This window comes from Podarcis vaucheri (assembly GCF_965113315.1).
Source record: "Podarcis vaucheri genome assembly, chromosome: 7".
In the NCBI taxonomy this organism is placed as follows: domain Eukaryota; kingdom Metazoa; phylum Chordata; class Lepidosauria; order Squamata; family Lacertidae; genus Podarcis; species Podarcis vaucheri.
In genome coordinates this window covers 5,300,727-5,326,562 of record NC_138765.1, presented here as the reverse complement: position 1 = coordinate 5,326,562, position 25,836 = coordinate 5,300,727, and the positions used below count along the sequence as shown (strand labels likewise).

The following is a 25,836-nucleotide window of genomic DNA, read 5'->3' as shown; positions in this document are numbered from 1 at the left end:
GGTAAAGGTAAAGGGACCCCTGACCATTAGGTCCAGTCGTGGCCGACTCTGGGGTTGCGGCACTCATCTCGCTTTATTGGCCGAGGGAGCCGGCGTACAGCTTCCGGGTCATGTGGCCAGAACGAATTAAGTTCTTAACCTGAGGTACCACTGTATAGGGATGATTTTTTATTTTATTAGTAAGTTCAGTGTTTAACTATCTTTTTATATATAGTGGTACCTCGGGTTAAGTGCTTAATTCGTTCCGGAGGTCCATTCTTAACCTGAAACTGTTCTTAACCTGAGGTACCACTTTAGCTAATGGGGCCTCCCGCTGCTGCCACAAAATTTCTGTTCTCATCCTGAAGCAAAGTTCCTAACCTGAGGTACTGTTTCTGGGTTAGCGGAGTCTGTAACCTGAAGCGTATGTAACCCGAGGTACCACTGTATGTTGGAAACCACCCAGTCACTGGGGCAACCCAGTCAGATGGGCGAGGTATATATAATAAAATTATTATTAATATTATTATTATAGAATAATAATACAGTGGTGCCTCGCAAGACGAAAAGAATCCGTTCTGTGATTCTCTTCGTCTAGCGGTTTTTTCGTCTTGCGAAGCAAGCCCATTGACGGATTAGCGGATTAGCGCTATTAGCGGCTTTTAGCGGCTTATCTGCTGATCGGATCAGCTGATAAGCGGCTTAGCGGCTTAGAAAAAGGGGGGGAGGGGGAAAAACCCCAGCAGGAACTCGCAAGACATTGTCGTCTTGCGAAGCAAGCCCATAGTAAATTCGTTTTGCGAAGCACCTCCAAAACAGAAAACTCTTTCGTCTAGCGAGTTTTCCGTCTTGCGAGGCATTCGTCTTGCGGGGCACCACTGTATCAGAAAAAAGATGGAGGGCATGCCGACCGCCCAGATCCGTCCCTGCCCTTTTTACCTCTGGTAGATGTTGCTGCTCCAATCCAGGACGAAGTAGAGGTCTGAGATGCTCAGCTTCTTCTGGACCGCCTCGGCTAGGCAGCTGGCGAGTCCCTGGTGGAAGCTGCACAGATAGACCCCGAAGGCCTCGTATTCCTTGGGGTAGGCGTGCAAGAGGTGGAACTTGACGGTGCGCAGGTCCTCTAGGGCACACTTTGCCAGGCAATCCATCTTCGTGGCCACGGGAAGGACCCTGCCCTCGGTGCACTGGCGCAGCCGCTCTCCGACCAGCTGGCGCACTGCCTCGGCCCACTGCTGCTTCATGGCCCGTGGCCGGGGTCCGCAACCGCCTGCCCGGTCCCCTTGAGCCGCCAGCCACTTGCGGTCGGTGTCCTCCTCCTGCTCGATCACTCGCACCACGAGCTCCAGGGCCGGGCAGGAGCTCTTGCTGGCCAGAGACTCGGCCAGGACAGCCCAGAGCTCCTTCTGCAAGGCCTCGTACAGCAGCGCCACATCCTTGGCCTTCCGGCTCCCGGATTTCCGGACCTCGCTGCCCTCCGTGCTCTGCTGCCCATCCTGCTCACACTCCGCCTCCAGTTCGATGATGTGTTCGTCGGCCACCAGGAGATCCCTTTTGTGGATCAGGTTCAGAATTTCCAGAACTGGAGCACAAGGAGGAAAAAGAGATCCAAAGTGTGTCTAGGAGCCATTTCAGCGTACAGCATGTAAAGGTAAAGGGACCCCTGGCCATTAGGTCCAGTCGTGACCGACTCTGGGGTTGCGACGCTCATCTCACTTTACTGGCCGAGGGAGCCGGCATACAGCTTCCGGGTCATGTGGCCAGCATGACTAAGCCGCTTCTGGTGAACCAGAGCAGCGCACGGAAACACCGTTTGCCTTCCCGCTGGAGTGGTACCTATTTATCTACTTGCACTTTGACGTGCTTTCGAACTGCTAGGTTGGCAGGAGCTGGGACCGAGCAACGGGATTTGAACCGCCGACCTTCTGATCAGCAAGCCCTAGGCTCTGTGGTTTAACCCACAGCGCCACCTGTGTACAGCATAGCTGTCAACTTTTCCCTTTTTTAAAGGGAAACTCCCTTATTCCGAATAGGATTCCTCACAAGAAAAGGGGAAAGTTGGCAGCCATGGCGTACAGTCGTTCCTTGAAAGCCGAACGCCTTGCGAGTCGAGTGTTTTGGCTCCCGGATGCCGCAAACCCGGAAGAGAGTGTTCCGGTTTGCGAACGTCCTTTGGAAATATTAGCAGAATTTGAAACCCACTTCTAATGTAACAAATACTATGGATAATACGGATTGATTTAAAACATAGAATATGGAATATTATGCAGTTGTAAACGTTGACCCATGGAAGTCTCAAGATTCAGAGTAATCTCTATACCTCGGCACAAAGGGCTGCTGGCAATTTGATGGTGGAAATGGAAAAACACGCCACAAAAGCTGTTCGACTTCCAAGGCGTGTTCGAAAATGGAAGCAATTACTTCCGGGTTTTCAACTTCAGGTTTCGAAATGTTCGGCTTCCGAGACACTCGAAAACCGAGGTTCCACTGTATATGGATATGCATTACAAATTTATATTTGTAAAATCAAATAAAAACGATTTCTAAAAACCCAAAACTAAGTGTGTCCAGGGGTGTATGTAACAGACTGGAGGTTTGTTTGTTTGTTGTATATTGCATTTACCATATTTTTCGCCCTATAGGATGCACTTTTTCCCCTCCAAAAATGAAGGGGAAATCTGGGTGCGTCCTATGGGGCGAATGCAGGCTTTTGCTGAAGCTTGGAGAGCGAGAGGGGTCGGTGCGCACCAACCCCTCTTGCTCTCCAGGCTTCAGGAAGACATCCGCAGCCTAGGCAGTCCTGTGGAAGGTCCCGCAGGGCTGTCTAGGCTGCGGATAGCAGCCTGCTGCCCTGCGCGAGGGGCGCCTTGAAGCAGAGCGCCCCCCGCGCCAGGCAGACATCCGCAGCGTGGGGACCCTTGCAGGAATTCCCCGCAAGGCTCCCCACGCTGCGGATAGCAGCCTGCAGCCCAGCAGGCTGTGGGACAGACATGGGCCAGCCCCACAAGCTCGGGGGACAGCAGGGAGGCCCAGCGCCGCCATCCCGCTGTTCCTCGACCTGGTTCGGTTTCCCCGACCTGCTTTTGGGGGGGAAATAAAGGGAATTTTCCCCCCTTTATTTCCCCCCCAAAAAACTAGGTGCGTCCTATGGGACGAAAAATACGGTATATCCCACCTTTTCCTTCAAGGTGGCCTACACACGGTTCTCCCCTTGCTCATTTTTGGCTGAGAGGCAGTGGCTGGCTCCCAAGGTCCCATGGCTGCGTGGAGATTTGAACCCTGGTCTCCCAGGTCCTGGTCTGACACTAACCATTGTACCGCACTGGCTCTCACCTCTCTGCCTGCCAGGGGTCACCAGGGCGATGCGCCTGGAGCCTTGTAGTTGGTATGTTCGAGGGGTGCCCCTCTGGGATGCAAGGAAGAGGGCAACAAAGGTGGCGTTAACCTTCACCCTCTGCCAGCCCACTGGTGCTCTGGGTCCTGCCCAAGCTACGGTTTGGATAGGTCAGTGGTTCTCAAAGCAGGTGGTATTTCCCTCCTGGGGTCAGCAGATTACCTAGGCTGCGTGATAAGGGGCAAGTGGACATCAGGGGGGCACTGGCAGGGGTAAATGACAATCAGACTTTGAAAAGCTGGTATCTCTGGATCAAGTTCATCAATTTGGGCAAACTAATTTAACTAGTTTTCCTTTGGCACTGTAGATGGTGACAGCAGTCACGAAATTAAAAGACGCCTGCTTCTTGGGAGAAAAGCAATGACAAACCTAGACAGCATCATCTTAAAAAGCAGAGACATCACCTTGCCGACAAAGGTCCGTATAGTAAAGCTATGGTTTTCCCCGTGGTGATGTATGGAAGTGAGAGCTGGACCATAAAGAAGGCTGATCGTCGAAGAATGGATGCTTTTGAATTCTGGTGCTGGAGGAGACTCTTGAGAGTCCCATGGACTGCATGAAGATCAAACCTCTCCATTCTGAAGGAAATCAGCCCTGAGTGCTCACGGGAAGGACAGATCATGAAGCTGAGGCTCCAGGACTTTGGCCACCTCAGGAGAAGAGAAGACTCCCTGGAATAGACCCTGATGTTGGGAAAGATGGAGGGCACAAGGAGAAGGGGGCGACAGAGGACGAGATGGTTGGATAGTGTTCTCGAAGCTACCAGCATGAGTTTGACCAAACTGCGGGAGGCAGGGGAAGACAGGAGTGCCTGGCATGCTCTGGTCCAGGGGGTCACAAAGAGTCGGACACGACTAAACGACTAAACAACAACAAGGTTTCCTTTTATTTTGAATAGACGTGCAATTCATTGTTGGCTGTTTTGCGTTTTATTATGTTATTATCTTCCTTAGCGGACCGTGCAAAGTGCTGGGATGCTTTTTATAGGACCGAGTCAGGGGCACTGGGAACGACTTTATGGAACCAATGGAACGGTGGTCTAATGAAAACCTTTGGGGACCACTGCAATAGGTGAAGGGTTTGGTTTCAGACAGCTCCTCCCCGCACGATGCCCCCAACCTCAGACCAAAAAGGGTCTTGGAGCAACCTGGGAAGTGATGACCTCTGACCCCAGAGGTACTTGGTCTGGCTATGCGTCTGACGGCACTTCACGGCAATATTGGTGTGACCTTGCAAGGAGATAATGTCTGCCCACACACAGACTGAAACGACGGCTGGATTTCGGGGTTGCCGTCACTAATGCCATTATCTCTGGCAATCCCGTGTTGACTCTGCACACAGACAATGCACCCTTGTTCCATGTTCCAAGTCACAAGGTTTTCCATCATTTCTCAGCTCCTGGCCCCTTCCTAACCCACATTCCTGCATTAGCCAGGGGCTAATATTTAAAAGGTGATCAGGCTTGCTTGGAATCTGCGCTTCCTGGCTTGTAAACCCCGATGCCTTATGTCTTGTGTTTAATCTCTGGTGCGAGAAACAATGTCACAAGACACATGGGGCGCGACCTGAGACATCCTGCATCACGTTATATGTGGGGCCGCCTATTAAGACAGTTTGGAAACTCCAGCTGGGGCAGAATTTGGCAGCTAGGTTGCTCACCGGGTCAAGACAGTCTTGCACGGGCTACCAATTAGTTTCTTATGGGAAGTTCACCTGGTGCCTTCATTATACACCTTTAGGTGCTAGGCAAAAACGTTCCTCTTCAACCAGGCCTTTGACTGATTGGCATGCGATACCCTTTTAAATTTGTTGTGGGAGGGAGTGGAGAGGTTACGTTTTTATTCTTTTTTATATATTTTGTGCGTTTTTAATCTTTTATTTTAATATTGTGAACCACCCAGAGATTTACAGATGAAGGGTGGTACAGTGGTACCTCGGGTTAAGTACTTAATTCGTTCTGGAGGTCTGTACTTAACCTGAAACTGTTCTTAACCTGAAGAACCACTTTAGCTAATGGGGCCTCCCGCTGCCGCCGCGCCGCCAGAGCACGATTTCAGTTCTCATCCTGAAGCAAAGTTCTTAACCTGAAGCACTATTTCTGGGTTAGCGGAGTCTGTAACCTGAAGTGTATGTAACCTGCAGCCTATGTAACCCGAGATACCACTGTATAACAAACGAACAAATGGATAAATAAATAAATAAATAAGACCCTGTACACCCCACCAGCGACCCATCCTTGTTGGATGATGGGAGACACCACAGCTGAGTGACAGAGTAGGTGCTTTGCATGTAGAGTAAACCCCTCTCAACTCCACTTCAAAGAATCTCAGATAGCATGAGACCCTGTAGGGAACTTGACTAGATGAATGGAGAGCCAGCGCAGTTTAGTGGTTAGAGCAGGGGTCAGCAAACTTTTCCATCAGGGGGCCGGTTTACTGTCCCTCAGACCTTATGGGGGGCCGGACTATATTTTGAAAAAATAATAATGAACCAATTCCTATGCCCCACAAATAACCCAGAGATGCATTTTAAATAAAAGGACATTCTGCTCATGTAAAAACACGCTGATTCCTGGACCATCCGCAGGCCGGATTTAGAAGGTGATTGGGCCACATCTGGCCCCGGGCCTTAGTTTGCCTACCCATGGGTTAGAGCAGGGGTCGGCAACGTGCGGCCCACGGGCTAGATGCAGCCCATGAAAACCGTTTTACTGGCCCACAAGCCACCCCCGAACCGAGCCGCCCGTTCGGCGAGTCCCCCGCACGCTGCGCTAAACCAGCGCAGCACAGTGCAGCGACACGCTGAGCGGCGCCTGAAATCGCATCTGCGCATGTGCAGATACCAGAAATCATGTCTGCGCATATCCAGATGCCGAAAATCGCTTCTGCGCAGCCATGATTTTCGGCGTCTGGGCATGCGCAGACGCGATTTCTGGCATTGCGCTGCGCCAGTCCGGCCCGCGGACGATCTCCGTGGGAGTGATCCGGCCCATGGGCGGTAAACCTTGCTGACCCCTGGATTAGAGTGTCAGACTAGGGTTCGAATCACCACTCAACCATGAAGCTCCAATGGCCAGTCGCCCCCTCTCAGCCTAACCTACCTCACAGGGTCGTAGTGGGGGTTGAAAGGGGGCAGGAACCATCCTTTGGGAGGCAAAGGTGGGATATCAAGAGGGAAAGCGGTGGCAGGATGGGCACTGGAGGTGCAAAGGATGGCCAGGCTTTGAAAAGCTCTGGATCAAGTTCATCTGTTTTGCAGAAATTAATTCAACTGAAGAGTTTTAACGGGGCTCTGAATAAATGTGCAATTACCGTATTTATAACTCCATAAGACACACTTTTTTCTTCCTAAAAAGTAAGGGGAAATGTCTGTGCGTCTTGTGGAGCAAATGCGTGGTCCCTGGAGCCGAATTGCCCAGGGGCAAAAAGCAGATCATGCTTTTTTTTTTTTTTTTTGGAAAGAGGGAAGTGGGTGTTGAAATGAAGCTGCTGATCGGCAAGCAATCGGGGGGGAGATAAGGGACGCTAGCAATAAAGGAGGCTGCCTGGGAGGGGGCAGGTAAAGACAGCAAACTTGCAAGGAGAGGAGACAGGAAGACTAAAGCACTAAGGAGAGAAAATAGAAGAAAAGGAGGAGCAAAAAACTGCTCCAGCTAAGGAAAAGACACTAAGGCAAGCAAGAGGGAAGGGAGTGTTGAAAGGAAACAGCTGATCTGTAAGCGATCGGGAGGGAGATAAGGGAGGCTGCCTGGGAGGGGGGAGGTAAAAGCCCATGGATCCTCAGGATTTTTACACTGAGTCACCCCAGATTCACCATCAGCTCACATAGCATGTCCATGGCTACAGCCTGCACCAAAAAAATAATGCACCAACTGTTGACTGGGGCCACAATGGCGCAAAAACATGGTTACAAAGCACGGACCCACATGGATTTTTGCATTGAGCTACCCCAAACTCACCATCAAATCACATGTCTGTGGCCACAGCATGAACCACAAAAATCATACACCCACTGTTTTGTTCAGAATATTTTTTTTCTTGTGTTCCTCTAAAAACTAGGTGCGCCTTATGGTCAGGTGCGTCTTATGGAGTGAAAAATACGGCAATTGGCCCTTGTTTTGAATCTGAGTGTGCTACAGTATTCCTTAGCAGGCCATGCAAACTGCTCTTCCGAATAATGCTTTTTTATCGGGCAGGATAGCGGGCAATTGCGGGGGGGGGGGGAGAGACACAGGTTCATGGAACCAAGCGGGTGTGGGGGCCCAAAAAAAAGTTTGGGAGCCACTGGGCCACAACCTCCATCGTCCTAAATGACCTTGACCGACCCCGATGAGAGCTGGGAGACCCAAGGACATCTTATGGGTCAGAGGTTGCTCCCTGCCCGTAAGCTCACAGCTCCACAGGCTGAGGGGCACCCCAATAACCATCGGTGCTTTGGGTCCTGGCTCTACTTGTTGTAGCGGTGCGTGCAGCCCGATGGTGGGGTCAGGGGCGACAGAACTGGCTCCCGGCCGCAGTCCTCACCTCTGCAAGCCCCAGAAACATGTTGTTTAACTTATTGCTTCCGTTAGCTGCCTCCGCTGTGTATTTATACAGCAGCCTCCCACCGCCCTGGGCGGAACGGCTGCCAGGACTCAAGATCTTCCCCGCATGGGATGGCAGACGCATGGATACAGAAACACAAGCTTGACCCCTGCATGACTAAGCCGCTTCTGGCGAACCAGAGCAGCGCACAGAAATGCCATTTACCTTCCTGCCGGAGCGGTACCTGTTTATCTACTTGCACTCTGATGTGCTTTCGAACTGCTAGGTTGGCAGGAGCAGGGACTGAGCAACAGGAGCTCACCCCGTCGCGGGGATTTGAACCGCTGACCTTCTGATCAGCAAGCCCTAGGCTCTGTGGTTCAGACCACAGTGCCACTTGTTTTAAAACGTTTTCAGTACTGTGATTAAATTGCTGTAGCCCATCCTGGGACCTTAGTTGAAGAACTAACAAATAAATAATACAAATTGCCACGTCTGGTTGCATTCAAGAGCCAGTGTGGTGCAGCGGTTCGTTATAGTGTCAGGCTGGGACCCGGAAGACCTGGGTTCGAATTCCCCACTTCGCCATGAGGCTTGTGGGGCAGGCAGTCTAGCCTACCTCTCAGCCTTGCCTCCCTCAAAAGGTTGTTGTGGGGATGGGATGAATAAGGAGAGAACCATGTTTGTCACCTTCAGCTGACTGGAGGAAAAGTTGGGATATAAAGGCAAATTAATGACTGATTTTATAGGTGTTTTGTTTTTTAATTTAGAAGAATGCTTTGGAGGGGGGTTTCTGAGCACCGCAGATCTTCGAAATGGGTGTTTTGCGGGTCACGTTGGGCAGAAGATTTCTGCGTTGCGGGGGGTTGGACTAGATGACCCTTGTGGTCCCTTCCAACTCAACAATGCTATGATTCTGTGCTGGGGCAGCAGAAGGCAGCCAGGCAAACAAGCAAGCAAACAAACAGAGGCGTGAGACACAGTTTTCTAAGGAGAGGGGGGTTTGTTTTCAGTCTTGCAATCTAGGGTGATGGAGGCTATCTTTGGCAAGCGGCTGAAATTTTGGGAGAGGAAGGAAGGCTCTCTCTCCAGGCTTGTGGAGCAAAGTTGAATTGCATATTCATTTCCCCCCTTTGCCCTGCTCTCTCCCAAGCGCTCTTGGAGTCTTTTTCCTTCCCTCTGGGCACATTCTCCAGCAAGGTCAATGAGCTGCATTTCTACCCCTGCAATCAGGAGGGTCAATCAGGCTGGAACAATGAGCCGGGGAGAACAAAAAGCAAAAAATAAGCAAAAAAAGAAAGACCCCTTCATTAGCTTCTCCCCAGCCATAACCTGAGTAAACAGGCTGGCTCTGGAGTGAAGAGGGGGGGGGGAATAAAACTATCAGGTCTTGTTTCCAGTCCCCTTGGGAAGGACTTTGCAGACAGCCAAAGATCAGCTGCCAAGGCACAACTTTCAACAGCCCAACATTAAAGTCTTTTCGATGAGAAACGGCCGGGTCGATTCTGTGAGGTTCTGGGCCAAGGCTGATCCCGTCAGAACATAGGAAGCTGGCTTACACAGTGTCCCGTCTTTGCACAGTGTCCATCACAGCACTGCACACACCAGCTCTCTCCAGAACAGTGTACATTGTTACAGATAGGTAGCCGTGTTGGTCTGCCATAGTCAAAATAAAAAAATTCCTTCCAGTAGCACCTTAAAGACCAACTAAGTTAGTTCTTGGTATGAGCTTTCGTGTGCATGCACACTTCTTCAGATACACTGAAACAGAAGTTGCCAGATCCTTCTATATAGTGAGAAGGTGGGGAGGGGTATTGCTCAGAAGGGTGGTGGGAATGGGAGATTGGCAGATAGCTGATAGTGTACATTGTGAAGGGGATACGCCAGCCGTTTTCAAATAGGTGAAAGGCTGTCACATAGAAGAAGGAGAAAGCTCCTTTTCCGCTGTTCCAGACGGGATGACCCAGCTAAACATTAGAAGCTAAACATTAGAAGGCTTCGAAAAATGCAGAAGAGCTAGGGGGTGAACTAATGGAGGAAAAAACTGAATAAGCCAAGGCACGTTCGAAAACAGAAGCATTCTGGGTTGTCGACGTTCGAAAGCCGAAAGGTTCAGCAACCAAAGTTCCACTGTGTATAGAAGCAAGAACAACACAACTAATCCAGAATGCGGCAGCTAGACTGGTGACGAGGAGCGTCCGCCGAGACCACATAACACCAGTCCTGAAAGACCTACATTGGCTCCCAGTATGTTTCTGAGCACAATTCAAAGTGTTGTTTAAAGCCCTAAACGGCCTCGGCCCAGTATACCTGAAGGAGCGTCTCCACCCCCATAGTTCTGCCTGGACGTTGAGGTCCAGCGCCAAGGGCCTTCTGGCGGTTCCCTAAGTGCGAGAAGCAAAGCTACAGGGAACCAGGCAGAGGGCCTTCTTGGTGGTGGCACCCGCCCTGTCGAATGCCCTCCCATCAGATGTCAAAGAGATAAACAACTAGAGCGGTACCTCGGGTTACATATGCTTCAGGTTACATACGCTTCAGGTTACAGACTCCACTAACCCAGAAATATTACCTCGGGTTAAGAACTTTGCTTCAGGATGAGAACAGAAATTGTGCTCCGGCAGCACAGCAGCAGCAGGAGGCCCCATTAGCTAAAGTGCTGCTTCAGGTTAAGAACAGTTTCAGGTTAAGAACGGACCTCCGGAACGAATTAAGTACTTAACCCGAGGTACCACTGTACCTGACATTTAGAAGACATCTGAAGGCAGCCCTGTTCAGGGAGGTTTTTAATGTGTGAAATGTATTTTTAATTTTTGTTGGAAGCCACCCAGAGTGGCTGGGGAAACCCAGCCAGATGGGCGGGGTACAAATAATAAATAATAATAATAATAATAATTATTATTATTATTATTATTATTATTATTATTATTAACAACAACAACTTCAACTATATAGAAGGATCTGGCAACTTCTGTTTCAGTGTATCTGAAGAAGTGTGCATGCACACGAAAGCTCATTCCAAGAACTAACTTAGTCGGTCTTTAAGGTGCTACTGGAAGGAATTTTTTTATTTTGACTATGGCAGACCAACACGGCTACCTATCTGTAACTGGAACAGCTCCAACATGAAGGCTGGGGAAGTCTCCTGCTGAAGAAGGCAAAAATGACAGACTCACCAGAGAGCGGCTCCTTGACTTTAACCTCGGCCTCCTCTGTGACGGGGGCCGGATCCGGCGCCTCGGTCTGGTTGAGCTTCTCCACCAGCGAAGCCCTGCGCACCTTCCCTCCCAGCCCGATCTTGAGGAAGGACATGCGCTTGTCTCCCCCACCGTTCTCCTTCTCCGAGAGGCCGCAGTCGAGACCGTAGAGGCTCTCTTTGCGGCGGCCGTTCAGGAGCTGGAGCAGGCTGAAGTCTTCGGAGCTGCGCCGGGTCTTCCTCTTCTCCGGCGTCCCCTGGTTGCCCTCCGTCAAGGGGATCATCATGCGTCCCAAAAAGGACCTCCTGTCCGAGCCCTTCTCCCCGGGGGACTTCTTCTCGCCGCTCTTCTTCCCTTTGCCCATGCGGAAGGGGGACAGCCCCACCAGCTTCTCCAGTGTCGCCCGCCGCCTGTAGCGCCCCTCGGGGCTGCCGTTGAAAAGGCCCCGCTCGAAGGTGCCGCTGCCGCCGTCCGGGGAAGGGTTCCTGCTCTCGGGGGAGTCGCTGCCCAGGAAAGAGTCTCTCTCGTTCTCCTCAAGGTCTTCCTCAAAAGGGTTGGTTCCCCGGTGGCTTTCCTTCTCAAGGATCAGCGAGCCGCCGCTGGTGTCGCCGTTGGCCATCTTGGGCTTGCAGGGGTTCTTAAGGACCGGCATGGCAGCCAACACACTGCAGGACCTGGAAGGGAAGGTGGAAAAATGGTCAAGTGGTTGCAATGGGAGAGGCTGAGGAGGTTTTGGGGAGACATTCTGAACATTTTAATGTGTAACGTTTCCTTCTGTTTTTATATACCGTATTTTTCGCCCTATAGGACGCACTTTCCCCCCTCCAAAAATGAAGGGGAAATGTGTGTGCGTCCTATGGGGCGAATGCAGGCTTTCGCTGAAGCCTGGAGAGTGAGAGGGGTCGGTGCGCACCGACTCCTCTCGCTCTCCAGGCTTTGCGGACCTCTCCGCAAGCAGCGGGAGCACTCCCGCTGCTTGCGGAGAGTTGCCAGCATGCCAAAGCCTGCGTGCGCTGAGATCAGCGCGTCCAGGCTTCGCAGACCTCTCCACAAGCAGCGGGAGCCAGCGCTGGGCTCCCACGGCTTGCAGAGAGCTGCCTGTTTGGGGGCTGGGGTCAGGGGAAGCTCGGGCCTCCCCCGCCCCAGCCCCGCGCTTGGGGAAAAAATAATTTTCCCCCCTTTATTTCCCCCCCAAAAAAAACTAGGTGCACCATATGGGACGGTGCGTCCTATAGGGCGAAAAATACGGTATGTTGGAAGCCACCCATGGGAGATGGGGCAACCCATTCAGATCGATGGGATATAACAACAACAACAACAACAACAACAACAACAACAATAATGTTTTGGGAGCTTTGCTTGTTTTCCACAGGTATAAATTTTATTTATACCCCGCCCTCCCCAGCTAAGACCAGGCTCAGGGCGGCTAACAGCAGATATAAAAACAACTGATTGAAATACAGTGGTACCTCAGTTACAGATAGGTAGCCGTGTTGGTCTGCCATAGTCAAAATAAAAAAACTCCTTCCAGTAGCACCTTAAAGACCAACTAAGTTAGTTCTTGGTATGAGCTTCCGTGTGCAACTAACTTAGTTGGTCTTTAGTGTGTATCTGAAGAAGTGTGCATGCACACGAAAGCTCATACCAAGAACTAAATTAGTGGTACCTCAGGTTACATACGCTTCAGGTTACATACGCTTCAGGTTACAGACTCCGCTAACCCAGAATTAGTGCTTCAGCGTAAGAACTTTGCTTCAGGATGAGAACAGAAATCGTGCTCCGGTGGCGCGGCAGCAGCAGGAGGCCCCATTAGCTAAAGTGGTGCTTCAGGTTAAGAACAGTTTCAGGTTAAGAACGGACCTCCGGAACGAATTAAGTACTTAACCTGAGGTACCACTGTACAACTTAAAAAACAAGATTAAAATACAACATTAAAACATTAAAATGCAGCCTCATTTCAGTGGAAACTCAAATCAAAAACTTTTTGGGGGATGGAAGCATCAAGTCTTCACCAAGGCTAATATTTTAATGTGTAATGTTTCCTTCTGTTTTTATATCTGTTGGAAGCTGGGGCAACCCATTCAGATGGGTGAGATATAATAAAAACAACAACCATAACAACAATAACAATAATAATAATGCTTTGGGGAGCTTTGCTTGTTTTTCACAGGTGCCCGGCCTCAGCATATACCCCTGAAATCCTAACCAAAATCAAATTCCAACCCCCGTTCCCCAAATCTTATTATTCTTCTTCATTTATGGATAAGCCATGGATAAGGAGCATAAATGAATACTGTCACAGCAGGTTGAAATCAGCATAAGGTTGGATATTAACATGGGACTTGTTCTTAATATAGAGGAAGAAGAAGAGTTTGGATTTGATATCCCGCTTTATCACTACCTGAATGAGTCTCAAAGCGGCTAACATTCTCCTTTCCCTTCCTCCCCCACAACAAACCCTCTGTGGGGTGAGTGGGGCTGAGAGATTTCAGAGAAGTGTGACTGGCCCAAGGTCACCCAGCAGCTGCATGTGGAGGAGCGGAGACGCGAACCCGGTTCCCCAGATTACGAGACTACCTCTCTTAACCACTACACCACACCATGTGTGTTTATTGCAATCGTGCTGAAATGCAAGCTTAACAGAGGAAGGGGGGGAGCACAGAGGGAGGTGTACATGAAAGTTTTAGAAGCTCGCTAGGCCATGATATTTAAGAAAAGGTGAAAACAGAAACATGTCTTCAGCCCAGGTCTGCCTTTGCCGTTAAGCCGACTGTCAGCTCATAGCAACAAATGGCTTGCAGATCTAACCTAGGTCTGACTTATTGTACTGTTATGGATTTGGGGGTGCCCTGACTCCCCCCAGATTCCTGGCTGTTGGGGTTTAATCAGTGTTTAGAGAATTAAGGTGCGCTGACAGGGGTTGTAAAAGTACAGACTACACTGGTTTTCCTGTTCAGGAGATCAGTTGATAGAGGTGCCATTAAGAAACAAAGAGACCAGAGGACAGGACCATTAAGAGTGATTAACAAGGCAATTACTGTCCTTCATCTGCCCTGAGTAATGGGGGGAGGTAAAAAAAAAAAGTTGGGAGGGAGAGGGCACCAGGGTTATGAGGAGCCTGATGTCAGCACAGGAAAAAAGTGTCCTTTTGCCGGAGGGTTTTGGAAACAGCTAAAAGGATGTGGGGCCGCAGAACTCCATGGAGGCTGGTTGGGAGCGTCTGAAGGAGCGTCTCCACCCCCATCGTTCTGCCCGGACACTTAGGTCCAGCTCCGAGGGCCTTCTGGCAGTTCCCTCACTGCGAGAAGCCAAGTTACAGGGAACCAGGCAGAGGGCCTTCTTGGTGGTGGCACCCACCCTGTGGAACGCCCTCCCACCAGATGTCAAAGAGAAAAGCAACTACCAAACTTTTAGAAGACATCTGAAGGCAGCCCTGTTTAGGGAAGCTTTTAATGTTTAATAGGTTATTGCATTTTAGTGTTTTGTTGGACGCCGCCCAGAGTGGCTGGGGAAGCCCAGCCAGATGGGCGGGATATAAATAATAAATTTTATTATTATTATTATTATTATTATTATTATTATTATTATTATTATTATCATTGTTATTATTAGGGAGAGATTGGGGAGCACGGCTGCCTTCTGCTCTGGACCCCAGGTTTCATGAAGCTCTAGGAGACGCAACCAGAGGCACTCTTTGAGGTGTAACGTTCTGCACTCCCTCCATCAAAACTCAGGTTCATATATGGGTAAATAAAACGTGGCGCTGTGGTCTAAACCACAGAGCCTTGGGTTTGCCAATCAGAAGGTCGGCAGTTCGAATCCCTGCGACGGGGTGAGCTCTCATCGCTCGGTCCCTGCTCCTGCCACCTAGCAGTTCGAAAGCACGTCAAAGTGCAAGTAGATAAATAGGTACCGCTCCGGTGGGAAGGTAAACGGTGTTTCCGTGCGCTGCTCTGGTTCGCCAGAAGCGGCTTAGTCCTGCTGGCCACATGACCCAGAAGCTGTACGCCGGCTCCCTTGGCCAGTAAAGCGAGATGAGCGCTGCAACCCCAGAGTCATCCACGACTGGACCTAACGGTCAGGGGTACCTTTACCTTTATCACATTTACACATACATAATCTTACTTGTATGCCACCTTTCCACTGTTCAAACCATGCTCTGGGCGGCTTACGACATGAAAAAAGGACATAATTGCAACAGAAGTGTTAGCGAGCGGCCACTCATATCCCAACAAGAAGTCGTCATAAACCACATCAGAAAATAGACAACCGAATTAAGCCACTTACATCCCGCCATTTTTCTCCAAGGAGCACAAAATGGTCTGCATGGTTCTGTTAGCCCCCAAATGGAAAGTGAGCCAGGTCCCACAGAGAGGATTGGCAACTTTAAGACCTTAGAATATGCAGAACTTGCAAGCTTAATACACAGAATAAGAGAGCAAGAATAATGCATATTTAAAGAAGAGTGGAGAATAATTATTGAATACGCAGAAAATAATTGTACACAGCTCAAAACGCTGGCAGCATGAAGATAAATTAAACAGAGTAAACAATATTGGATGTAAAAGGGGGAAATTGATTTGAATGGTCACAGCAAAATGTGCAGGAATGTATGATATGTGATATGAACCGTGGAAGGAGAAGAAGGGAAGTCATTGGGTATGTTAAAAGTTTGCAAAATGTTTATTTTGAAATGAAAAAAAACCTGAAAACTCAATAAAAAAAGTTTTTTAAAAAATAAATAGAAACACATCTGGGCCACATGGGACACCAGGAAAGGCAGCCCCCCCAGAGAGAGCGCAAGGGGTCCAAGCCCTGCTTGACCCTTGCACCCCTCTGCAAAGACTTGACCGGGACCAGGGACCCACAGTGTGGGAGCAGGAAGTTTATGAAGAAGGGATCTTCCACACTGGGAATCCCCAGAGCTGGGCTGACCCAGAGTCAGCGTAGAGGAAGACCTACCTGAGTCTCCATGCTCCTGTTTGCAGAAGGGGCTTTTTCGCTCCTGCTTTTTCACGCCAGCCAGATGACAGCTGAACCTCTCTCTGTGTGGAAGTGTCTCCAATGACCAGCTGATAGCAGATTTATCTGCCGGTCTATGGACCCTCCCCTTGCTGCCGCGTGACCTGCCTTCTCTTAAAACTGCCCTCATTCCGGGAAGGCAGAAGGGAGGGGACCCTGCAAGAGAGATCCATGAGACCTTTTTCTTTCCTTCCTTCTTTTTAAAATCCTCTTTCTGACTTTTCTTTGTCTACATTGCAGCTGCAACACATACAGGGGCTACAATCCAGTTTCATAGAATCCTAGAATCCTAGAGTTGGAAGAGACCACAAGGGCCATCGAGTCCAACCCCCTGCCAAGCAGGAAACACCATCAGAGCACTCCTGACATATGGTTGTCAAGCCTCTGCTTAAAGACCTCCAAAGGAGGAGACTCCACCACACTCCTTGGCAGCAAATTCCACTGTCAAACAGCTCTTACTGTCAGGAAGTTCTTCCTAATGTTTAGGTGGAATCTTCTTTCTTGTAGTTTGGATCCATTGCTCCGTGTCCGCTTCTCCGGAGCAGCAGAAAACAACCTTTCTCCCTCCTCTATGTGACATCCTTTTATATATTTGAACATGGCTATCATATCACCCCTTAACCTCCTCTTCTCCAGGCTAAACATGCCCAGCTCCCTTAGCCGTTCCTCATAAGGCATCATAAGGTTTCAAATATCTCTCTCCTCCCATGTAAATGCTCCCGTTTGCAGACACCTGCTTTGGATGCAGAAGGTCCTGGGTTCAGGTGCTGACAGCATCTCCGGGTAGGGCTGGGAGTGCCCCCTGCCTGAAATCCTGGGCAGCTGCTGCCAGTCAGTGTAGACTGAACTAGGCGGGCCAGTTGCCTGAGGCTAAGGCAGTTTTTTGCATCCATATAGTTAAAGCTATGGCTTTCCCAGTACAGTGGTACCTCGCGTTAAGTACTTAATTTGTTCCGGAGGTCCGTTCTTGACCTGAAACTGTTCTTAACCTGAAGCACCACTTTAGCTAATGGGACCTCCTGCTGCCGCCACGCATTTTCTGTTCTCATCCTGAAGCAAAGTTCTTAACCCGAGGTACTGTTTCTGGGTTAGCGGAGTCTGCAACCTGAAGCGTATGTAACCAGAGGTACACTGTAGTGATGTAGGGAAGTGAGAGCTGGACCATAAAGAAGGCTGATCGCCGAAGAATGGATGCTTTTGAATTCTGGTGCTGGAGGAGACTCTTGAGAGTCCCATGGACTGCAAGAAGATCAAACCTCTCCATTCTGAAGGAAATCAGCCCTGAGTGCTCACTGGAAGGACAGATCCTGAAGCTGAGGCTCCAAGACTTTGGCCACCTCATGAGAAGAGAAGACTCCCTGGAAAAGACCCTGATGTTGGGAAAGATGGAGGGCACAAGGAGAAGGGGACGACAGAGGACGAGATGGTGGGACAGTGTTCTTAAAGCTACCAGCATGAGTTTGACCAAACTGTGGGAGGCAGTGGAAGACAGGAGGGCCTGGCGTGCTCTGGTCCAGGGGGTTGCGAAGAGTTGGGCACGACTAAACGACTAAACAACAACAACAAAGGCAGTTTTTTGCGTTCCTACACAGTCAGTACTGTACGTGTTTCTGGCATTGTGCCTGCTTGAATGCCGGGGGTCTTAATGAGAATCCCTGCTGTTTCTTCCCGCTCAGGGTGTGCTCTGATGGGTGGTACGGATCTGACTTTGGGGTGGGGGTGGGGGCGTTGGAAGTCAGGCCGTTCTTCCAGAGCGGTCGGCCATTTGGGAGACCCTGAGTCATAATTCCGCAGAGGTTCTGGGAGACGAGGAAATTACACAGCAGGATGGAGAGGCAGGAAACCGGTTTTTTCTCAAGGAGGAGAGCCTGCGTGTATATATACGCACAGCAGAGAGTCGCGCTCCTTATAATGTATAAGCGGCTGAAGTCCAGCACCCCTGTTCTCACAGTGGCTGATCAGCTGCCTCTTGTGGGAAACCAGCAACCAGCATCCGGGCACAAGAGAAACATTATCTCCTAATGGGTTCCAGCAACTGGGATCCAGAAGCATTTATTGCCTCCGACCAAAGAGCAAAGTACGTTTCGGAGCACAATTCAAAGTGCTGGTGCTGACCTTTCAAGCCCTAAACGGCTTCAGTCCTGTATACCTGAAGGAGCGTCTCCACCCCCTCATTCAGCCCGGACACTGAGATCCAGCGCCGAGGGCCTTCTGGCGGTTCCCTCATTGCGGGAAGTGAGGTTACAGGGAACCAGACAGAGGGCCTTCTTGGTGGTGGCGCCCGCCCTGTGGAACACCCTCCCTTCAGATGTGAAGGAAATAAGCAGCTATCCTATCTTTAAAAGACATCTGAAGGCAGCCTGTTTAGGGAATTTTTTAATATTTAATGCTGTATTTTTTTTTAACACGTGATTGGAAGCCGCCCAGAGTGTCTGGGGAAACTCAGCCAGATGGGCAGGGTATAAATAAATTATTATTATTATTATTATTATTATTATTATTATTATTATCATTATCATCATGGCTAGTAGCCATTGAGAGCCCTCTCCTCCTCCATGAATTGGTCCAATCCTGTTTGAAAGCCACCCAAGAAATAGGAACAATAATACATATGTGGTGGAGGTGTGAGGAAATTAAGAAATTTTGGATAGTAGTACATGAAGAACGAAGGAAGATTTGAAAATATCAATAACAAAGAAACCAGAGACATATCTCCTCGGACTGATAGATGAAGAGAGACTACAGGGAAAGAAAAGAATTTTCCTGTGTGCAAGTACAGCTGCTAGAATAGTGATTGCTGCTAGGTGGAAGTCACAAACGATACCCACAGAGGAGGAATGGATTTGTAAACTAAATGAATATATAATTTTGGCAAAATTAACTGCTATAATAAGAAATCAGTCGAATCAAAAATGAAAAAAGGATTGGAAATGTTTTGATGAATATTGCTCAGAAAAAGATATGCTAACATGCCTAGATTAAAACTTGAAGTACTGGAGGGAAGAAAAATTTGTAAGGAACGATAATGAGAATAGATAGATGATTTGAGAAGACTGTGGAATGCAAAGATTATTGTAAATTGTGTAATGTGGAGGAAATTGAGTGGGGGCAGAGGGAAGTGGGAGGAGGGAGAAAAGAATAATATGGTGGATTGAGGAAATATAAATGTAAATGTATGGGGAGATGGGGAGGAAATGGTATTGGCTTTGGTACATTTGTATTGTAATGTAATATGTGAAAACCAATAAATAAATAAACAAACAATGAAGAAGAAGAAAAAGAAGAAAAAGAAGAAGAAAAAGAAGAAGAAGAAAAAGAAGAAGAAAACCACCCAAGTTGGCCTCCTGTGGCAGGGAGTTCCACAGTTTAACATGCACTGCATAAAGAAGTGCTTCCTTTTATGTGTCCTGAATCTTCCAACATCCTGCGTCGCTGGATGCCCACAAATTCTGGTGTTAAGAGAGAGAGGGAGAGTAACTTTTCCCCATGCACTTTCTCTGTGACAGGCATAATTTTGTAAACTTCTAGCATGTCGCCTCTTTACTTTTCTCTAAACTAAAAAGTCCCAAACTCTGCAAGCTTTCTTCGTAGGGGAGCAGCTGTGGCTTCTAAAGAACTACACAGGAGGCCTTGTTGCATTCTTAGAAGCCGGAGTTCCCCGACCCAGTGCCCTCCAGGCATCATGGATTACATTTCCTATCAGCACCAACCAGCCCAGCCACACTGCCACCTGCCCCAGAATCATATGAGTGGTTTCACTGGCACAGAGTTCCAGTCTTCACTATCAGCGCCAGCCAGCAAAGCCACACGCCCAGCGTCACGCGACTTGGGCTGGTAGGAACTGTGGTGTGGCTTCCTTTTTTTCTTTTTGCACTGCAGCAAAAAAATAACCCCAAATAACACTGGGGCGCCTTAATGGAGAGCTGCTTTAAAACTGCCACAGCAAAATTGTTTGTCCCTAAAATGCCCAAAGCCTCTCTTGTTGTGGTGTAGTGGTTAAGAGCGGTAGTCACGTAATCTGGGAAACCAGGTTCGCGTCTCCGCTCCTCCACATGCAGCTTTTGGGTGACCTTGGGCCAGTCACACTTCTGTGAAGTCTCTCAGCCCCACTCACCTCACAGAGTGTTTCTTGTGGGGGAGGAAGGGAAAGGAGAATGTTAGCCGCTTTGAGACTCCTGAAGGGGAGTGAAAGGCGGGATATCAAATCCAAACTCTTCTTCTTCTTCTTTTTTCTCTCAAGGCTGAGCTCTGGGGAGCCCCAGCATAAATTCTGCCCCATTGGCAACCTACCATATTTTTTGCTCCATAAGACGCACGTTTTTCCTCCTAAAAAGTAAGGGGAAATGTCTTTGCGTCTTATGAAGCGAATGCATGGTCCCTGGAGCCGAATTGCTCAGGGGCGAAAAGCAGACCGTGCTTTTTTTTTTTTTAGAAAGAGGGAAGGGGGTGTTGAAACAAATCCGCTGATCGTTTGCCGATCGGGAGAGAGATAAGGGACGCTTGAGATAAAGGAGGCTGCCTGGGAGTGGGGAGGTAAAGACAGCGAACTTGCAAGGAGAGGAGACAGGAAGATTAAAGCAATGAGGAGAGAAATTAGAAGAATAGGAAGAGCAAAAAACTGTTCCAGCTAAGGAAAAGACACTAAGGCAAACAAGAGGGAAAGGGGTGTTGAAACAAAGCCGCTGATCAGCTGATCAGCAAGCGATTGGGAGGGAGATAAGGGACTCTAGAGATAAAGGAGGCTGCCTGGGCGGGGGGAGGTAAAAGCACATGAATCCTCAGTATTTTTGCATTGGGTCACCCCAAATTCACCATCAGATCACATAGCATGTCCATGGCTACAGTCTGCACCAAAAAAATCATACATCCACTGTTTTGTTCAGAATATTTTTCCCCTTGTTTTCCTCCTCTAAAAACTAGGTGCGTCTTATGGTCAGGTGTGTCTTATGGAGCGAAAAACACGGTATATGTGGGCATAAATCATCCTCTTACTCCTCCTCCTCGAGAGGAGGCACATTCATTGCCAGGAACTGTACCTAAGAGGCAGGTAGACTGCAGGCTTGCTGAATTTTACTAGGAATCACACACACACACCCTCAAGATCAACCAACAAGAGCCCAGTAGCCATACAAGACATAACAATTAGAATTTAAGGGCAGGGTGCCTCTTTCCATTCCAGAACCAGATATTCCAAGCAACTCCTGGCTCCAACTCAGGTGGGCATAGCAGTTTTGTTGCTGATGTTACGAAACAGTCGAGAGTCACAAAATCCTTGTCGACCTACATCCAGCGCAAATCACTCTGTACACCTGCGATCGGCGCAGAATTTCAGAATGGGCAATGTACCTTAAATGGTGGGAAGTTTACTTGAGACATTAGGCCTGCAAACAGATGTAAAGTTCTGCCAATGGGCTGCAGCCCTTCTCCCCACTTTAAGGTGAATACCCCCCCCAAAAAAAACCCCACTTGCGATCTGCAATAGATGGAGGGGTGGGGGAAGAGGTGCCTGCACACACCTGGGCTACTCACCTGCCTGGGGCCTGAAAGAAAGAAAATCACACCCAGAGTTTGCGGTGCAAGCAGCAATTTGCAAGATATTTTTTTGCCCCATTTTTTGGCATTTATATCCCACACTTTTGTTATCCAAGGAGCTGAAGGAGGCATGCATGTCTGCCCCCTTCCTCATTTAATACCCACAACAACACTGTGAGGTAGTCTAGACTGAGAAGAAGACAGCCGGCGTACAGCTTCCGGGTCATGTGGCCAGCATGACTAAGCCGCTTCTGGTGAACCAGAGCAGCGCACGGAAACGCCGTTTACCTTCCTGCTTGCACTTTGAGGTGCTTTTGAACTGCTAGGTTGGCAGGAGCAGGGACCGAACAACGGGAGCTCACCCCGTCGCGGGGATTCGAACCGCCGACCTTCTGATCGGCAAGCCCTAGGCTCAGTGGTTTAACCCACAGCACCACCTGCGTCCCTTGGAGATGGTATATTACACCAGTGAAATTAGCTAAAATGTATAAGACAAATAATAAATGTTGGAAATGTAAAGAAAAAGAAGGAACATTTTATCATATGTGGTGGGAATGTAAACAAGTAAAGAACTTCTGGGAAATGATATATAATGAGATGAAAAAGGTGTTAAAATATACATTTTTTAAAAAACCAGAAGCATTCTTACTTGATATTATAGGTCAGGACATTAAAAGGCAAGATGTTAAATTGTTTTTATACGCAACAACAGCGGCGAGAGTATTGTTAGCCCAGAAATGGAAACAAGAAGAAATTCCGACGAAAGAAGAATGGCAGACGAAATTAGTGGACTATGCAGAATTGGACAAAATGACAGGAAGGATTTGAAACCTGTGGGACCAGAGATTTACAGAAGATTGGAAGAAGTATATAAACTATTTGAAAAGCAACTGTAATCAACAAATTACGCTACTACAAGAAGTTTTGTAAGGTGAGATATACGAAGTGTTACAAAGTAGAAAAAGATAGAGCTATTGGTTATGAGTTTGAAATGTAATAGGGAAAATAAGAAATGCATATTGAGAGATTAGATTGGAAAATTATCAGGCAGGATTGATGGAAGTCAAAAATTTGAATAAGATGCAAAAGTATGTTTAATTACTGTTGAAAATGATACGTTAAAAAAAACTAATAAAAATTATTTAAAAAAAGAGAGAGAGAAAGAAGACCTTGATAGAATCAGATTTTGCCAGGGGTGGGAAGGAGGGATACTTTCAAGGAAAAGAAAGCATAACTTGCAACTCTGAGCAAATGGAAATAGGGCCATGCCTGTCATTCCAGAATAATTTTCATATGAGGGGTTACCGCCTGAGGGGTCCCCACATTGGAGGCAGGGTGGTGTAGTGGTTGGAGCATCAGGCTAGGAACTGGGAGACTGGGGTTCAAATCCCCCCACTCGGCCTCTTTCAGCCTAACCTACCTTGTCAACAAAGATCTGTATAGTTAAAGCTATGGTTTTCCCAATAGTAAGAGCTGGACCATAAAGAAGGCTGATCGCTGAACAATTGATGTACAGTATTGAATTATGGTGCTGGAGGAGACTCTTGAGAGTCCTATGAACTGCAAGAAGATCAAACCTCTCCATTCTGAAGGAAATCAGCCCTGAGTGCTCACTGGAAGGACAGATCCTGAAGCTGAGGCTCCAAGACTTTGGCCACCTCAGGAGAAGAAAAGACTCCCTGGAAAAGACCCTGATGTTGGGAAAGATGGAGGGCACAAGGAGAAGGGGGCGACAGAGGAGGAGATGGTGGGACAGTGTTCTCGAAGCTACCAGCATGAGTTTGAGGAGGGAGTGGAAGACAGGAGTGCCTGGCGTGCTCTGGTCCAGGGGGTCACGAAGAGTCGGACACGACTAAACGACTCGACAACAACCTCACAGGGATGTTGCGTGGATTAAATGAGGGGGAAGAATCACGCGAGGCACCTTGAGTCGCCGGGAGAAAAATGCGGGATATAAATGCAATCGGTCATTAACACCGGGAAACTCTGTGCAACAGCCTCCCCCGGAACATAATTCCTCACAAAACTTTGCAAAAATATACCTTGGCATTTTGCAGTGCGCGCGCGTAAAACTAAGACTCTGCGCGACGCCTTAGCGTTCATGCGCTTGTGCATTTATCCACATGCGCTCGGGGAAAACTTGATACACCCCCCCCCTTATCCACCCAGAGAGCATCCTGGGGAGGGACCCGATCCTGAAGAAGGGCGACTTTAGCAACTGATGCGAACAGCCTTTCCCACGAAGCATCCCCAGCAGACGTGAAAAAGGACCGTGGGAAAATGTGGGGGGAACAGGGGGCTGCTGCGCCCTGGCTGGTGGGAACAGCTGGAGATCAAAAGAGCAAAGAATACCATTTAGCAGCAGTGAAACCTGCACCTCCAGGAAACTGCGGGGGGGGGGGCAGGCGACGGGGGCGCACGAGGAGGACCTTACCTGATTCGTGCGTCCTTTGGATCAATCCCTGTTGCTCAGTCCATTCTCTGCGCGCTCGACTCCTCGTCTTCCAGCTCTGTGCGATTCCTCGGCTGCTCTGAAGGAGGAAAGTGGAGGTGGGGACCTCTGAGGCGAAGGAAGCTTGGGGCTCGATTCTTTGTCGTTGTTGTTTTTTTGGAGAGGATGTCCCTCCCAGTAGCCTTGGTAGTTAAAACTGCTGCTTTATATAATCAGGGAAACCGACCCTTCTGGCGCACTTAGCGCTGCTGGGTCAAGGAGCTGCGACCACAGTGCGGGACGTATTTTCCTTTTCCTTTCCTTTTTTTTTGAGAGGGGGAGGAAAACCTTTGGATCAGGGCGAGGGAGAATGTCCGTGATGTGTTTTCCCCCAGCAACAAGGCTAATAACTGATGCGTGCAAAGTCACAATAAAGGGTCTCCTGACCATGGGCAGAGTGCCCTTTCCTTCCGCTTTGCAAACGAGTGGACACAGTCCGCCAGCTCCCCACCACACGTACAGGTTTTTTTTTTGGGGGGGGGAGTATTAATGTTGCTTTTCATTCAAAGGATTCCCAAAGCAGCTTGCAAACGATAAATAATAAGAACATACCACAAACACAGCACAAGTCATATAGAATAATCGACAAATCGTCGGCAAAACAACTGCAATCTATAAAACACTGTTAAAGCAACAGCTAAAAAAAATTAAGCTAAGCGTCACAATTAAAGCAAAAGTCCTATTATATGATTAACAAATCCATACAGCATTTATGATCTATAAATCAGTTTTAACAACGTTAACGAAACGGCAGCCAGAATCTAAAACAAGCGCTGAGATGTCCCAGTTGGGCTCAAGTCTTTCAGAACCCTGGTTTTTGTTTTGTTTTGAGAGCACTGCCAGCATTTGCACATATATTATGATTCTTTTTTTATTATTTAACTGCCTTTCACCCTCGGGCGACTTACAGCATTAAGACACAATGCTAAAAACAGCTAAAAACAACTTACAGTCACGAAACTAAAGGTAGGGCCTACACAGTCAATTTCCTGCAGGATGTGAACAACCAACAGTTGATCTGTATGTATAATCTAGCATATTTTTGGGGTGCAAATCTGCCTCCTGGACCTTGTGCACCGGCCGCCCCCTTTCTGCCTGAGTATTTGAAGTGCCTAGCAGTGCCTTTGCCTACCATGAGGCCTGGCCAGGAAGCTGAAGGTAGCAAGCGGCCACGGGCCTGTCATTTTTAGAGAAAAGGCAGTCAAGTGGAGATATTAGAGATGTTTATAAAATGATGTCTGGCATGGAGAAAGCGGAGAGAGGAATGTCCGTCCGTCCCCAAAACTGGACACCCAGTGAAGCTGAACCCTGGAAGATTTGGGACATGTAAACGGAAGTAATTCTTTATGCAGTTAAACTGTGGAACTCCCTGCCACAGGAAGCAGCGATGGCCACCAACTTGGATGGCTTTAGAAGAGGATTAGGCAAATTCAAGGGGGAGGAGAGGGCTTTTGATGGGTGTTAGCCAGGATAGCTGTGTGGCAGCGATGCTTCCGAATCACAGTTGCTGGAGGCCACAGGAGGGGAGAAGGTTCTCATGCTCGGATCCTGCGTGCGAGGTCCTGCATGCGAGGCATCCACTGAGCCCTCCATTAATAATATTATTATTATTATTTATTATTATTTATTATTTATACCCCACCCATCTGGTTAGGTTTCTCGGCCATTCTGGGTGACTTCCAACAGAAAATTAAAATGCAA

At 48.6% G+C, this 25,836-nt stretch overlaps 1 protein-coding gene across 1 annotated transcript in view; it reads right to left on the bottom strand.

Annotated features, from left to right (window-relative positions):
• The window catches only part of EXOC3L2 (exocyst complex component 3 like 2), a 53,840-nt gene extending 29,460 nt beyond the window's left edge, over window positions 1-24,380 (bottom strand). Inside the window, exons 1-3 of the mRNA XM_082231017.1 lie at window positions 24,079-24,380; window positions 11,070-11,764; window positions 919-1,561 (exon numbers count right to left, since the gene is read on the bottom strand). Coding sequence (XP_082087143.1) covers window positions 919-1,561; window positions 11,070-11,742 — 1,316 coding nt within the window. The 5' untranslated portion in view covers window positions 11,743-11,764; window positions 24,079-24,380. The remainder of the gene's footprint in view (window positions 1-918; window positions 1,562-11,069; window positions 11,765-24,078) is intronic.
• Window positions 24,381-25,836: the final 1,456 nt, after the last annotated feature.